At 37.6% G+C, this 15,836-nt stretch overlaps 1 protein-coding gene across 6 annotated transcripts in view; it reads right to left on the reverse strand.

Annotated features, from left to right (window-relative positions):
* Positions 1 to 15,836, reverse strand: part of Scalloped (TEA domain transcription factor 1 homolog scalloped) — a 200,324-nt gene that overhangs the window by 39,900 nt on the left and 144,588 nt on the right. For all 6 annotated transcript variants that reach the window (XR_013080495.1, XM_076775060.1, XM_076775061.1 and 3 more), the window contains one exon: positions 11,886 to 12,024. Coding sequence is in view for 5 of the 6 variants with exons in the window: in XM_076775060.1 (XP_076631175.1) it covers positions 11,886 to 12,024 (139 nt within the window). In the remaining variant the exon portion in view is untranslated. The remainder of the gene's footprint in view (positions 1 to 11,885; positions 12,025 to 15,836) is intronic.

A 15,836-nucleotide genomic window follows, 5' to 3' on the forward strand; every position in this document is an offset into this window, starting at 1 on the left:
TACTCGACGCTTCTTGAGATATAAATAATCCAAGTTACGTACCTTCATTAAAAAATAGTATGTACGACTCGTTACCATTTTAACAATTATTATGTTCAAATATATTTTATTAGCGAATGTAAACTGGAAATAGTAAAGTACACTTCCACTGATTAGATTAGCGAAGGTTTCATTGCCCTTTCAATCCACCCTTTCATCGCATCACCGTTCGATCCCGAGTCAGTGACAAGATGGAAGGATCTGCTGGATCGAGATTGATTTCAAAATGAAATATTGCGAATTCGGATCCCCGGGGGTCTGGAACAACAGGATGAAAGCTGTGATGGCACATTGGAGTAGCTTGCCAATCCTGAACGTTTTCGACGAAGCCTTTGAAAACCGTTTGCAAGCCCTGTACAGACGAGTTGCTCGAACCATGAGTCTCGAACAGGTGCATCTCAATGGTTTGTTGGAAAATGACGGGAAAACGAACCATTGAGACCCGCCGTTTAACACCCACGAGGATCTTCTTCCTTTGAAGGCACCACCGAAAACGCTCGGCCACAAAATGTCAACGAAACGCTCGTGAGGCTTCGAATCCAAGTCCCCATCGTTTCTTTCTTTCTCAATTTCTAAATTTTTCACAGAATTCTTAAAACGTCGAATAGCGAATAGAATACAAATCTCAATTATGGAGTGAAATATTTCGCATCGTCCCACGCTCTGTAGCTTGTAATTTCAATCGACTACTCTGCAACTTCAGTTCTTGCACAATTAGATATAATATCGAAGTATAAAACCTAGAAAATTGCCAATGAGAATGCTACAATGTGAATATTATCGATCACGGATAGACTGAAGTCACCGATAAGACGGAAAAGGATCTCAGAGACAGTTTCGTCCTTTTTGCGACTTGTTTCGCGTCTTTTCAACCTCAACGCCGCATCCGAACCCCTGAAAAAGAATCCACGGTACCGTGTCAATGCCCATAATTTCACGCTTCAACGACGTCTCGGCATTGGATTATTGGATCGGATATCAAGGAAGGAAGAGTACCCGGCAATCGTTGTCCTGCTCCGAAAAGAGCAGAGTGGACGTCCTTGCGACAGGACGAAGGCCCTCAGGGGGCCAGCGGCCATCGCCTCGGAAAGATGAAAGACCGATCGAAATTGCGAGAGGAACGCTTTCGAATCTTTTTAAGTCTCGAAATTCTTCTCGGTGAGTTACTACCTATCCTCCAGTCGACAGACATTTATCAAGCGATACTCCATATACAGGGCGAGTCTCCTAACGCAACCACTTCAAATCATTTCAATTATTTTTTATGGAAATAAATATTTCAAATAAAAGATGCATCGTATCAAGGGATCACTGTTTTTTTTAAAATAAATTCTACGAGAAATTGTGGGTACGCTAGTTTCAAATCATTTCAATTATTTTCTATGGAAATAAATATTTCAAATGAAAGATGCATCGTATCAAGGGATCACTGTTTCTTTATAAATACATTCTAAGAGAAATTGTGGGTGCGCTAGTTTCAAATCATTTCAATTATTTTTTATGGAAATAAATATTTCAAATGAAAGATGCATCGTATCAAGGGATCACTGTTTCTTTTTAAATACATTCTAAGAGAAATTGTGGGTACGCTAGTTTCAAATCATTGCAATTATTTTCTATGGAAATAAATATTTCAAATGAAAGATGCATCGTATCAAGGGATCACTGTTTCTTTTTAAATAAATTCTACGAGAAATTGTGGGTACGCTAGTTTCAAATCATTTCAATTATTTTTTATGGAAATAAATATTTCAAATAAAAGATGCATCGTATCAAGGGATCACTGTTTTTTTTTAAATAAATTCTACGAGAAATTGTGGGTACGCTAGTTTCAAATCATTTCAATTATTTTTTATGGAAATAAATATTTCAAATAAAAGATGCATCGTATCAAGGGATCACTGTTTTTTTTTAAATAAAGTCTACGAAAAATTGTGGGTACGCTAGTTTCAAATCATTGCAATTATTTTCTATGGAAATAAATATTTCAAATGAAAGATGCATCGTACCAAGGGATCACTGTTGTTTTTTAAATAAATTCTACGAAAAATTGTGGGTACGCTAATTTCAAATCATTTCAATTATTTTCTATGGAAATAAATATTTCAAATGAAAGATGCATCGTACCAAGGGATCACTGTTTCTTTTTAAATAAATTCTACGAGAAATTGTGGGTGCGCTAGTTTCAAATCATTGCAATTATTTTCTATGGAAATAAATATTTCAAATAAAAGATGCATCGTACCAAGGGATCACTGTTTCTTTTTAAATAAATTCTACGAGAAATTGTGGGTACGCTAGTTTCAAATCATTGCAATTATTTTCTATGGAAATAAATATTTCAAATAAAAGATGCATTATATCGAGGGATCACTGTTTCTTTTTAAATAAATTCTACGAGAAATTGTGGGTACGCTAGTTTCAAATCATTTCAATTATTTATTATGGAAATAAATATTTCAAATAAAAGATGCATTATATCGAGGGATCACTGTTTCTTTTTAAATAAATTCTACGAGAAATTGTGGGTACGCTAATTTCAAATCATTTCAATTATTTTCTATGGAAATAAATATTTCAAATAAAAGATGCATCGTACCAAGGGATCACTGTTTCTTTTTAAATAAATTCTACGAGAAATTGTGGGTACGCTAGTTTCAAATCATTGCAATTATTTTCTATGGAAATAAATATTTCAAATAAAAGATGCATTATATCGAGGGATCACTGTTTCTTTTTAAATAAATTCTACGAAAAATTGTGGGTACGTTAGTTTCAAATCATTGCAATTATTTTCTATGGAAATAAATATTTCAAATAAAAGATGCATCGTATCAAGGGATCACTGTTTCTTTTTAAATACATTCTAAGAGAAATTGTGGGTACGCTAATTTCAAATCATTTCAATTATTTTCTATGGAAATAAATATTTCAAATGAAAGATGCATCGTACCAAGGGATCACTGTTTCTTTTTAAATAAATTCTACGAGAAATTGTGGGTGCGCTAGTTTCAAATCATTTCAATTATTTTCTATGGAAATAAATATTTCAAATGAAAGATGCATCGTATCAAGGGATCACTGTTTCTTTTTAAATAAATTCTAAGAGAAATTGTGGTTACGTTAGTTTCAAATCATTGCAATTATTTTCTATGGAAATAAATATTTCAAATAAAAGATGCATCGTATCAAGGGATCACTGTTTTTTTTTAAATAAATTCTACGAAAAATTGTGGGTGCGCTAGTTTCAAATCAAGGGATCACTACTTTTTTTTATATAAATTCTAAGAGAAATTGTGGGTACGTTAGTTTCAAATCATTTCAATTATTTTCTATGGAAATAAATATTTCAAATAAAAGATGCATCGTATCAAGGGGTCACTGTTTCTTTTTAAATAAATTCTACGAGAAATTGTGGGTACGCTAGTTTCAAATCATTGCAATTATTTTCTATGGAAATAAATATTTCAAATAAAAGATGCATTATATCGAGGGATCACTGTTTCTTTTTAAATAAATTCTACGAGAAATTGTGGGTACGCTACTTTCAAATCATTTCAATTATTTTCTATGGAAATAAATATTTCAAATAAAAGATGCATCGTATCAAGGGATCACTACTTTTTTTTATATAAATTCTAAGAGAAATTGTGGGTACACTAGTTTCAAATCATTGCAATTATTTTCTATGGAAATAAATATTTCAAATAAAAGATGCATCGTATCAAGGGATCACTGTTTTTTTTTAAATAAATTCTACGAAAAATTGTGGGTGCGCTAGTTTCAAATCAAGGGATCACTACTTTTTTTTATATAAATTCTAAGAGAAATTGTGGGTACACTAGTTTCAAATCATCCAAAAACAAAGTTTCATTTTCGTGGACAGTTAAAGAAGTTTTATCCGACAGTCTTTCCAATATATGGGTGACAGAACTTTTAACAGTGGAACTAAAACAATTAATTCTGAAGTTGAAATGTTAAAGAAAATAAATTTGAATAAGCATCATAAATTTTAAATACGGATTTCCATTACTAAAAAAAATTCTTATCGAGTAGTTTCGACGATGTTACGAGTCTACGAATTTTTTTAATCGTGTAAAAGGTCAATAAACGAGAAAGAAATAGAAATGGTCCAGGTGTAGCTGGCACGGGTCGTCTCGAACGATGGAAAGCGATCCCTTTTTCGATCACGATGGCCCTCGAAGGTTTCGAATGTTTATTTGTCCGGTTGGATTCACGGAGGACAGTTTCAGAATTGTGAGGAAAAGCGTTCGGAGGTGGCTGAGACTCTCCTTCTGCCGGTCAATAAGTGGACACTGGCTTCTCTACACCCTCTACAGACCCTCGTTTCATGCCACATTCGTGGTCTCCCGCTCTATCTCTGTCCCTTTCTTCTCCCGTTCACCTCCCTTCGAGGGAAATGCAACGCAACAGAATACGGTGGTCTTGTCATATCGGAGGAAGATTGCCGGGAACCACAGGATTATGAAATCTCTCTCGTAGTATGAAAATGTTTGCATGTTACGTTCAGCAGCTTTGTACTTTCAATTACGACCTCCGATGCTAGAAGAGACATGGTCGAACTTAAAATCTTCACTTTTATAGAGACCATATCTTTCGCGGAAACCAATCGAATTTCCCTTCGGCTGTTACGGAATCAAATTCATGGAAAAATAAATAAAAAACAAAAAAATTTTAATATCTTCCGCGTCGTTTGAAGAATGGTACACTCGTGGTAGTATATATAAAATAAAAGCAAAATAAATCGTAGTACCAGAGTCATCGAACGTTGCTCGAAATCGACGATCGTTTGTTTGCATGACGTAAAATAATTTCCAAAGCTTTCGGTTGGGGGTCTATCGTCCGACGGTCTTGCAGCCGGTTGATAACCATTCCGGAACGCGTGAAGCCGATTCGCGAGCAACGATTAATAGCATCCAGGCAGCGTGGCGTGATTTCGTGGAGTGGATAAACTGGATGACCCATAAACCAGGATACATCGGGATACGTGTACGAGCATACGACACCTGGCAAGCTTGAGTGGACGGACGTGTTCGCGAGTACGCTCGTAACAGACCTCTCTACGTGTTCCTGGCGATCAGATAAACGCCAAGGCGTATTATCGCGTATCTGTGCGCGCGAATCTACGGGGTGCTCGAAACTTTGCCGCAGAAACCGATGACAAAATGGTTAACAGATTTGGCGGTGCAACAGGCAACGATGTTCTAATATTTCGGCTTGAAACGAATTACAGAATTAAACGTTATTATCGGTGTATTTTTACCGTATTTTTACCACGTCTGTCGTGTTAATAATTCAGTAATAACGGGCATTTATTCGTACTCCTAACTGTTACGCAAAGAAAACAAACGCATTCGCATGTACCTGATTCAATGGAAGTGTCAGCGTTTGATCTTCAGCTGAGTTTTATTATGCCTCGATATAAAATAGCTGAAGTTTTTTATGTTCATGAGCATCTAAACGTTATCGTTTATCACTTAAGCTATACTTATTTCGAGAAACTTTCGTTAGATTCTACGTCACCATTCTTTATTTTCTCTCGTAACGAGACTGTGATTTTGACAAACTCTTGTGGAAATAGTTTAATTCGTTCGCTACAGAATTATTGATTATGTTAGATCAATGAGCTACCGTTTCTAACTAATGTACTGCGCGTTCGCGAGAAGTTGGCTAGCCAATCAGACTCGCATTCCTTTCACTAGCCAACTTCTCGCGAACGTACACTACATTCTTACGCTCTTCCAAAACAAAAAAATTGTAATGGAAGCAACACTGATTTGAGAATGAATCGCAAGCTTGGATGGCCCAGCTGGACTCTGGCAAGCGATAGAGATGCAATCCGGAAAAGTTATAAGAGGCCTTAAGAATAATTGCGAGATTCGCGAAGGTGTTGCAGCGGAATCGTGTCTCGATATCTGGATTTGCACTTTCGTTCGAATCGCCACGTACTCGAACGAGCGTGGCACACTGCACGAGAGGTTTCACCGGCTACTAGCAACGATCGGTTGAGCTCGAGAACGGACGATTTATCTGTTTAAATACGTCCCGAGGCGGTGCACACCCGGTCGTGTTTAAACGACGCGCTACCTGATCTTTCGTGCTCGTTCGCCTCGTCTCGCTCGCCTGCGAGAGTTTCGAACAAAGCAACCGTGTTTTACCTTTATTCTAACCACCGTGCATCGACATTTCGTTCTACGGCTATGTGAATGGGAATTCATTCATAACGAAACGTCGATTAACGTTATCGAATGAAATGATACTGTCTTTTACGAAGCTTCGCTGTATTAATCGACTCTAATTTTTAATACATTAGCATTTTTAAATTGTTTATCCAAAAAACTTTTTATTTTATTCTTATTAAAAAAAAAAATATGGAAAACAAAGTTCGTTGCACTCGAAGGATTTTATCGAATAAAAAAAAAATTCATTTTTCTGAAAGCTTCGAATTTTCGATGTTATTAACTCAAGTTTTTAATATTTTGGTACTAGAACTGGATATAAAAAATAGTGATTCTGCAAATATTGTTAACTTATATTAGCACGAAAGAATTATAGCAAGGAGCATCGAAGATCAATCGAATCGCGGTCGAAGAAGATGACGCCTAGGAATTTAAAGATTTAACCGGAAGATTTTTCCAATATCGAGTTTACGGAAGAAGAGGAGACCCGTGTTAAGCCTAGGTAACATCTGTCGACGGATACTGGGAACCAGAAAAATAAAATCGCGCGTTTGCAAGAAATTTGCAAGGAACGATATTTCTGGAATTCGTTGCGGAACATTGACCTACGCGGAAGAAGTTACGCGACGGAGTAGAAGCATGAAAACGTTCCTAGACACTAGCCACGAAGTTCTTTTTGCTTCCGATACACCGACAAGAACCTAAACGCTCTTCTAAGCACTCATCCATGCTCCAGAGAGCCTGCATCCTTCTATTTCTGCCAGATTATTGGACGCCGGACACTAGAAGGAAGAGACGCGATTTCTTTTCGCTTTGTCGAAGAGCAGCTTCTCGAAAAACTGGGGAAAAAGGATATAGCGGCAGTCCTAGCGGTAGATCGAACGCTTCTTGGATTTTTTGCGATATCTTTTGACGAACGCCGTCTCCATAAATCTGTATTGTCTTTTAAAATCTATCGAAACAAAGACTTTATCGCGAAACTGAATACACAGTGGACGTTTATATCCGCCATATTGAAGCAATTTTTACTGTCGGGCAGAAACAATACTTCTACGCTCTAATTCCACCATCCCCAAGGTGTTATCAGACACCATCTTGACACCATATTTGATTGTAATGACTCTGATTACTATTTAAGATTTTGAATAGAAAGTTGTATCGACCAAAAATATACATTTGAATGTATAAACCGGGCAGTCCAACGTCACCAAATATGCTAGAAGATACCGTAAACAGTTTTAATAATAAACCAATACTCTTTCCCGATTTTAGAGCGAAACTGATTTACGTCAATAATTAAACGAAAGAAAGAACCGTGAGGTCGAAGCACTAGAAGCCCAAGTCGAAAAGAAAGGAACGAGGTCGAAAGTAAGAAACAATAAAAGAGTCGAAGAACCCGTGATAACATTTCGAGAAGCGAGAAGAGATTCTCCCTTTTCGAGCAGCTTCTCTTTTACGTTCTCCCCGCTGTGGAAACGATCGGTCTTTCGCGGAGAAATCTCGGCGTGGGCGTCGACGTTCTGATGGAAAAAGAAGAGCAGAGGAAGCGGAGGAGACGAGAGAGAAGTGTGGAAGGGCTCGCGAAAGAGGGAACAGGAGGGGGAGGACGTAGGAGGAGATCGAAGGAGGTAAATTGCCCCGAGATATTTAATCCCGTGGAAAGGACGAGGGATCCTTTATTGGCTCGGCGAGTGAGCAACGGGCAAGATAAGTTTCCCATAGGATCGATGGCCAATCGCGTTAAGCGATTTTCGCGCCTCGTTATCCTTTGTTTCCATCCGGCGGACGGACGCTGATGCCGATGCCGATGCACTCTCATCCCTCAGACATCCAGATCGATCTTCTATTGCGTCTCGTTTTCATCGGCAATCAAACATCTCGCTATCCAGACACTAAATTATGCCGGGACAAAATTTTTCTCTAGGCTACGATTTTAATTTTATGTTACACGAAACCGATTCCCCAACTTCATCACTCTTTTCGTCTTGTAGTGTATATGATTCGATGAAAGATGATCGAGTCTTTAACCTCCTTTGCACAGACTGTTTAATTGGGCACTGTCCGCATAATTATTATAAATAAAGCATAGTTCCATTTGTACTAAATTTCTCAATCTACTCCCAAATATGGTATCTGAATATTTTAAATATTTTGTCGAGTGTATCCTGTTAAAGTTGAGCTTGCACTGACGTTAGAATATTTTAATTATACAGTGTGTCCCGTAACATGTGGGACTCACTTCAGAACTAGATTCTACACGTGAAAATAATAAAAGAAGGTCATTATTTGCTCACCTACGCAACAAATGTTCGAAACGAGCTCCTTACATCTGAACACAGGCCTGGAGACGTTTTATCGTCGACTGTCTTACGCTTTCCATTTGTCCAGGAATTGTTCGAATTTCATAGAAGCCTTGTACAATTCTTTCGCGTAGCTCGTTCATTAATATCTTTAGAAATAATTATGTCAACATACAACTCGTAATAGCTCGAAAACAAACTCGAACTGAATAGGATGTGTTTATATTAATTTTGCTTACTGTTTTCACGTGTAGAATTTAGTCCTGAAGTGGGTCCCACATGCTAGGGGGTACCTTGTGTACTTGTGCGAGATTCGATGGAACTATTTACGAGTCGATATCTCTTGCACGCGGATGGATGATGGTTTCGGAGTGAGGGCCATGGACCACTGGCGTACGAGGAGGAAAGAATGGGACCGATATCACTAGCGGAATAGAAATCACAGTTTACTTCGAGTGGTCCGGTCAGCGGCGATACGACAACTGAGCTCAGTATCGAAGCGTTTCGGCTCGGTTCGATTCGAAACCGGAAGCAAAAACTTTGTCGCAGGGTAAACACCGGTAACCGTCGAGACGGCAGTTTACTGGTCTAATCGTCTCGCGCGTCGCGTCCATTATTGTCTTAATAACGGCGAATCCGAAACAGTACTGGAAAGTAAAAAAGCTTCAAATGCAATTTCTCTCGTTTCTACAGATAGAGTAACCTCTTAATATTTGATATATTCTATATTTAATTTTAAAATTGCAAGAATTTGAAGGATCTCCAATATGGACCACTATCAATACGAAAAATACGCGTCTAATATTAAGGCTCGCGAAAGGATAGTCCGTTTCCAGGTATCGCCTGGCATATTTTGTTTCGAGATCGATTTTTCTTTTGCGAATTAGCCCTCGACCGGGTCGCGCGCGAAGTTAATTACCCTGTAATTTGCAGCGAGAAGCGAGGGGGTTCGACGACAGTCGGGGAACGACGGGCAGGTTTGTCGATTGTCGTCCTTCTTGTTTTCATTCGCGTGCTCGTTGTCGGCGAGGCGGTGCCGAATTAAGCTTCGTTTTCATAGAGCAGCCGCGGACCAAGATTGAATTGCCGCCCGTCGGCTTTTCCTGCGAAGCGTGTTCGAAAATTAAGCGACATTGTGCCTTAACGAATGGGATTCAAGCTAGCATCTGCTCGAAAAACGCGTGAAACTCAAGAACCAAGAAGGGTTGTAACTGGCGACTGGGAAAAACGGTACGAGCCCCCGTTCTTTTTGTCGAGCGAATTTGCCAAGTTGCGCTGATTTTTTAAAACACGATTCTTCGAGATACTATCGAGAGAGAATCACTTTAAGGATTTATTATTTACTGTTTAACGGTAACGTGTTCTCCAAAACTGACTTTTTATAATATATGAAAGAATTAGGTCGACGTCACCTGCTCGATTATTTTTAAATCGTAACGGTGAAATACATTTTGCTGAAAACAGAAAAGTTGAGTTCGTTGAGTTCTATATTTAAACTGTTTTAAATAACCAAAACCCAATTTCGTTGCGAAGGGGCAGTTATTCAAATTATTATCAAAGTGGAATAAGTTTTGCCCCCATAATTTGCAATAGATGAACCACAGGAAGTTTCCGTTTGACAGCTGCAGATTACAATCCCGTAACCCATGATGAACAGAGTAGAACAAGGTACTAACATAAATCATGTCCACAATGTAACCTAAACCGACTAGGAGAAATACACGGTTTAACCTAACGAATGGAACGCAGCTAAGCTTCCTTGTGATTTGTTTTTTTTTTTTGTTTGGTTATGGAAAGGATAGTATAGAAAAAAAATACTTTTCCAAAAAAAAAAAAAAACGATTGGAAGTACGAGAGCGATAAGGAAGGGAGATGGTAGAAAATAGCAAACAATATTGGGACAAAGATGTTGGTCAAGGGGGGTATCTTTCGAGGCGTGGCATTATTGCCTCGGTGGTGAGCTCATGGCGGTTAATGGTGGTGACTACGGTGGTACCCGTGGTCGTAGCAGGCAATATCTGGTCGGTCACGTAGACTGACCTCAGCATCGAGCAATAACGACGCCCGCCCGGACGTTTCTACCCATCGCATCACGTACGTGAAGTGCAAGGACCTCGTAGGTCCTCCGCGTAAGGATATTTTTCTTTCGCCAAGATATTATTTACGAACGAAAGCGTTCTTTGAGTACACCGGGGCCTAAAGAACTACCCAACCACCCTACAAAGATCCTAGAGTCGAACTAAAGTGGTGATAAAATAATACTCCAAGATTTTAGAAGCTTACAGTACTTATCAATAAGAACAAAAGTCCATATAAATATTAAAATCAATCTTACAAAAGATTTCTATATGACTTTCATTTTAATATGATTTTTAAATCCAGCCACGTTAATAAAATGCGTGGCCAAAATCAAGTTTGAATTAAAAAGTTCTTTGTAGTTTACTATATGGTTTCTCATGGAAATATACAGTGTCCGGTAAGTGGTGGCACGATCGATAATGTATGATCATTCTACACGAAAAGATGAATCGAAAATGTGGAGTGAAGTTTGTTCACACGACGTTTCATTTCCGAGAAAATTCAATTTGAAAATTCATGGAGTACGCGCGCGATCGAGTACGACCTGGCGAACGCGTCTGACCATTGCTCGTTATTTCTACTCGCGTTACTATTTCCAAACATTAATTTCAGCATTGCATTGCCTCTTTTTCGTTGATATCATCATTTACTAACTAATTACAGCTGGTTGAAGCAAATAATACCGTGCTAATATCTATACTCACAATCGACACCCAACATAAGTAGAAATAACGAATAATAGTCAAACGCGTTAAACTTGGACTTTCAACGTCAATTATCTCGAGAACGAAGACTCGTATAAAAACATTGTATACCGCATTTTCCATTCATTTTCTCACGTACCACCAGTTACCAAGCTGATAAATTTTCAAACTCGATTTTCTCGAAAATAAAACTTTGGAATGGAAAAAATTGATTCCTCCTTTTCGACTTATTTTCGAATTATTTTGAAAATAAAGACTCGTATGAAAAAATTGTATACCACATTTTCTCACGTACCACCAGTTACCAAGCTGATAAATTTTCAAACTCGATTTTCTCGAAAATAAAACTTTGGAATGGAAAAAATTGATTCTTCCTTTTCGACTTATTTTCTCGCGAGAAATTAACTGATACGAACTTATAAATTCAGAGGGGGAGAGCCGACGATTATGCACATAAATTCGTTCGACGAGTGCATGTTTGCACGGTAACATGCACGCATGGATCGTTTTTTTTTCTCGCGAGAACGTCGAAGAGATATTTGGTAGGAAATTGCTCGACTCACCGTACATCTTCCCTTCGTCGGACAGGATGATTTTGCGTCGGCCGCATGGCGGATATATAGTGAGAGCTTCCTGGAAGCTCTGCTCGATATCCGGCGACCATACACCCTCCGCGTCTGCTGCCGATAAGTCCTTCTCGTCCTGAAAAATACGAACGCACCGATTCATCGATAATTCGATCCTTCGGGCCGGAATATTTCAACCGTCGTAAATATCGCCTCGATTCCACATCCGTTCGTAATCTCCGTACACGATAAACATCACCGAAACGAATTAATTCGAATTTCCGAGGCGACGTCCCTCCGGGCGCCTGGCATTTAAAAAAAAAAGACTGATATTTCACACAGTTTATCTATTTCTCGCCATATTTCTAACGTCAAGTATCTGTGCTCAGATTTAATAATATATTTCGTAATCGATGAATCTAACTCGATTGATTTAATTTTTTAAATCATGTACATCGAGTCTACGTGGTCAGCGACGTGCATTAGTTATTTTAAGATGACAGGATTGGATATAAATTGAGTTAGATTTAACCGAAGAACGAGTATTTTTTTTTATTTCTATGGTATATAATAAAAGAGGATAAAAACAGAAGAAAGATGAGCCAGGTCAGAATGTTCAACATTCGTCAGAAAACATTGATTTAACTAAAATTAAAGAAACATTAGTCCGCGGAAGGAGCTGTAAGTTCCATTGGACTTCCAAAAGGGATCCTAGGGGAACCAAAGTTAAGAACCACAGCTTGGAAAAATCTTTTATGTTTAATTTATTCGATCGAAATCGATAGAAATGTCTTTGTCTGTAAATCGGGGGTGTGGAAATTGTTTATGATTTTGAATTCGACGAAATTTGGGAACCGATCCAGAGGCTTTCACGGAGTCCTCGGTTCTGGATTACACGGGCATCCGATATATCGACGAAACAAACGTGACCGGACTTCTCAGAAAAGACTTTCCCTTCCCCGGTCGATCGTTTCACCTTCTACCTTTCGGCACTTGATCTAACGCGCGAAGTAATCGGTCGTTTCTCGTCCGTTCGTGCAACACGAACGTCCTCGATTCGTTGAAATTCCAACTTCGACCTTATCTTCGGTCTAGCGTCCGTGTACGCGACACACGTATGTACGAGGGAAAAGAGAGACACACGCTACACGAGGTACAAACAGAACGAAATTGGCGAGAGGATCTTTCGGATTGACAAAAGGAAATCGTCGGTGGACCGACTCGGCTACGTTCCAGGCGTGGTTCTAGACTTGCCTTAGAATCAGTTTTAGAAAGAGATCTTGAAACATCTCAAAGAATCCTTTTTCAGATTTCTTATATCAAAATGAAACTCGAGTATCAGTGATTCGTCGGAATAAATAAGTAATCAACTAATGTGTAATAACTTATAACTAAACAGCTCTTACTAGCGGTGGGACCAATTCAATGAGTTTTGATTGATATTTATCAACCCTCTGTTGCATGCATTTTATTCCATCTTTAAAAATCACTAAGAAATTGTTACGTGGATATTCATACATCCGATAAATTAATTACTGTATAAATTAAACGATAAGTAGCTGATCGTGCAAGGTACTAGATGGCTCTGTAAGATATAAGAAAAGATCGTATGTAAATTCTGTAAAATGTTCTCCTTTGCAAGAAGTGTTATTAAAGGACTATTACAAAATAAAATAAAAAAATGCTGTAATATTTTATTCTTACCAACGTGAAGTTAAAAAACATTGCTCTAATAAAGAATTAGTAATACGAAACAGTACGGAGGAAATAAATTGAAGAGGAAGGAATTAAATCGCTGGCGCAGGAAATGAATTACTGACCGCGTTGCAAAACGATTTTTGAAACACTGGACCGCATCGAGTGATTATCTATTAACGAAAGGAAACAGCGAGCAATTAAAAGTGGGATCGAAACAATAAAAATTTTGTATGGTAGGAAAGCAGCGCGATATTTTACTATTTTCTGATCGAAGTTTTATTGGCTACCTTTAATCGTTCGTTGTGTGTTCACTTTGAATTTCACCGAACGGTACGATTACGTCCGGCACCATTGGATTGTTACTTGTTCCGGCCTTTAAAAAAATTCTTAAACGATAAAACATTTACTTAAAGCAACGATGTCAAAAATCACGTGCATCGGTGTTTCATAAATAAAGGACAGAAATTTTATGTGCACGGAATCATGCTACTACCAGGAAGATGGTTAAAGATGTTGGACCAAAATGACCAGTACACAATTCAATAAAATATTTATGCAGGGTGTTCAGCCACCCCTGGGAAAAATTGTAATGGGAGATTCTAGTGGCCAAAATAAGACGAAAATCAAGAATACCAATTTGTTGATGGAGGCTTCGTTAAAAAGTTATTAACAATTGAATTAAAAAATTTCAAATCGTTTTGGAAAAATTATTTTCGGTTGCGGGGGTCAATTATAATCATTTTTGATGAATACACATATCCCCGAAATCCTACCCTCCTTCGAGAAAAAAATTCGGGTAGGTAGTGAAATTTCTCGACGAAAACAAAAATTTTTCAAATCGTTCTAAAAAAATTATTTTCGATTGCAAGGGTCGATTATAATCATTTTTGATGAATAGATATACCCCGGAAATCCTACCCAGTTTGGAGAAAAAAATTCGAGAAGGTGTGAAATTTTTCAACAAAATTAAAAAATTTCAAATCGTTCTAAAAAAAATTATATTTAGTTACAGGGGGCAATTACAATCATTATTAGTCATTACATATACCCCCGAAATCCTACTCAGTTTCGAGAAAAAAATTCCTTACCGAAAATATAATTTCTGGCCAGAAATGTTTGCCCGAATTTTCATGCGAATCTTTAAAACGTCATAACTTCTGAACGGATTGGACGATTTTAATGTTTAAAAAAACAAACTACGCGTATTTTGATGGGGAATATGTGGAAATCACAAAAATATTCGAAAAGTTGGTCCTTGTCCCTGCAAAATGAAAAAAACCCCATAAAAATGGTCCAATATTCAAACAGCTATAACTCTTATAATAGTGAATATATTTCAATGAAACTTTTTTCTGAAGTAGAGCTCATGGGTACCTACAGAGAAGTATTAGACAACTTTTCTGTAGGGCGTCAAACAAAATTACTAAAAATGAAAAACGAATTTTTAAGGAAAATCGACAGGGCGTAGTGCTTATATTTTTCGGCGAAAATGAAAAGTTTCAAATCGTTCTGGAAAAATTATTTTTGGATGTGGGGGTCAATTACAATCATTTTTTGTCATTACACATACCCCCGAAATCCTACTCAGTTTCGAGAAAAAAATTCAGTATTGGCGAAACTTTGAACGTTAATAACTTCTTAACGAAGCCTCCATCAACAAATTGGTATTCTTGATTTTCGTCTTATTTTGGCCTCTAGAATCTCCCATTAAAATTTTTCCAAGGGGTGGCCGAACACCCTGTATGCGATCTGGTACTTCGTACAACACGAAATACGAAGAAAATTACAAATATAAAATCTTTCTTTATTGTGAAAAAATCAAAATTCCAATTTATCCGTATTTTGTACGTGGATGTGTAGTTTCTCTGTACAAATGAGCAAAAAAAAATCATTAATATTCAACGAGGAAAATAAAAAAATGTGCTATTTTTTAACATATTGTTTAAACAAATAAAAGTTTTGCAAATCTCTTTACACCATCAAATTCGCCGTTTAAAAACATAAATTTCATCCATTTGAAACGCACCCCTATCTCTAATATTTTCCGAGATATTCAACAAAGTATATTTTGAACTCCCAACTTTGAGGGCTGATTTCAACCCCTTAAAGTGAATATTAGCAGCTACAAAAAAATACGTATGTAATAGATTTATGAGAACTACATAATTGCGAAGTTTCATCAAAATTGGAGATTTACACCTCGAGATGGTCCCTTGTTAATGACGTATCGACAGCCTCAGTTTTTTTAAT

This window comes from Colletes latitarsis, chromosome 10 (genome assembly GCF_051014445.1).
Source record: "Colletes latitarsis isolate SP2378_abdomen chromosome 10, iyColLati1, whole genome shotgun sequence".
NCBI classification, from domain to species: Eukaryota; Metazoa; Arthropoda; class Insecta; order Hymenoptera; family Colletidae; genus Colletes; species Colletes latitarsis.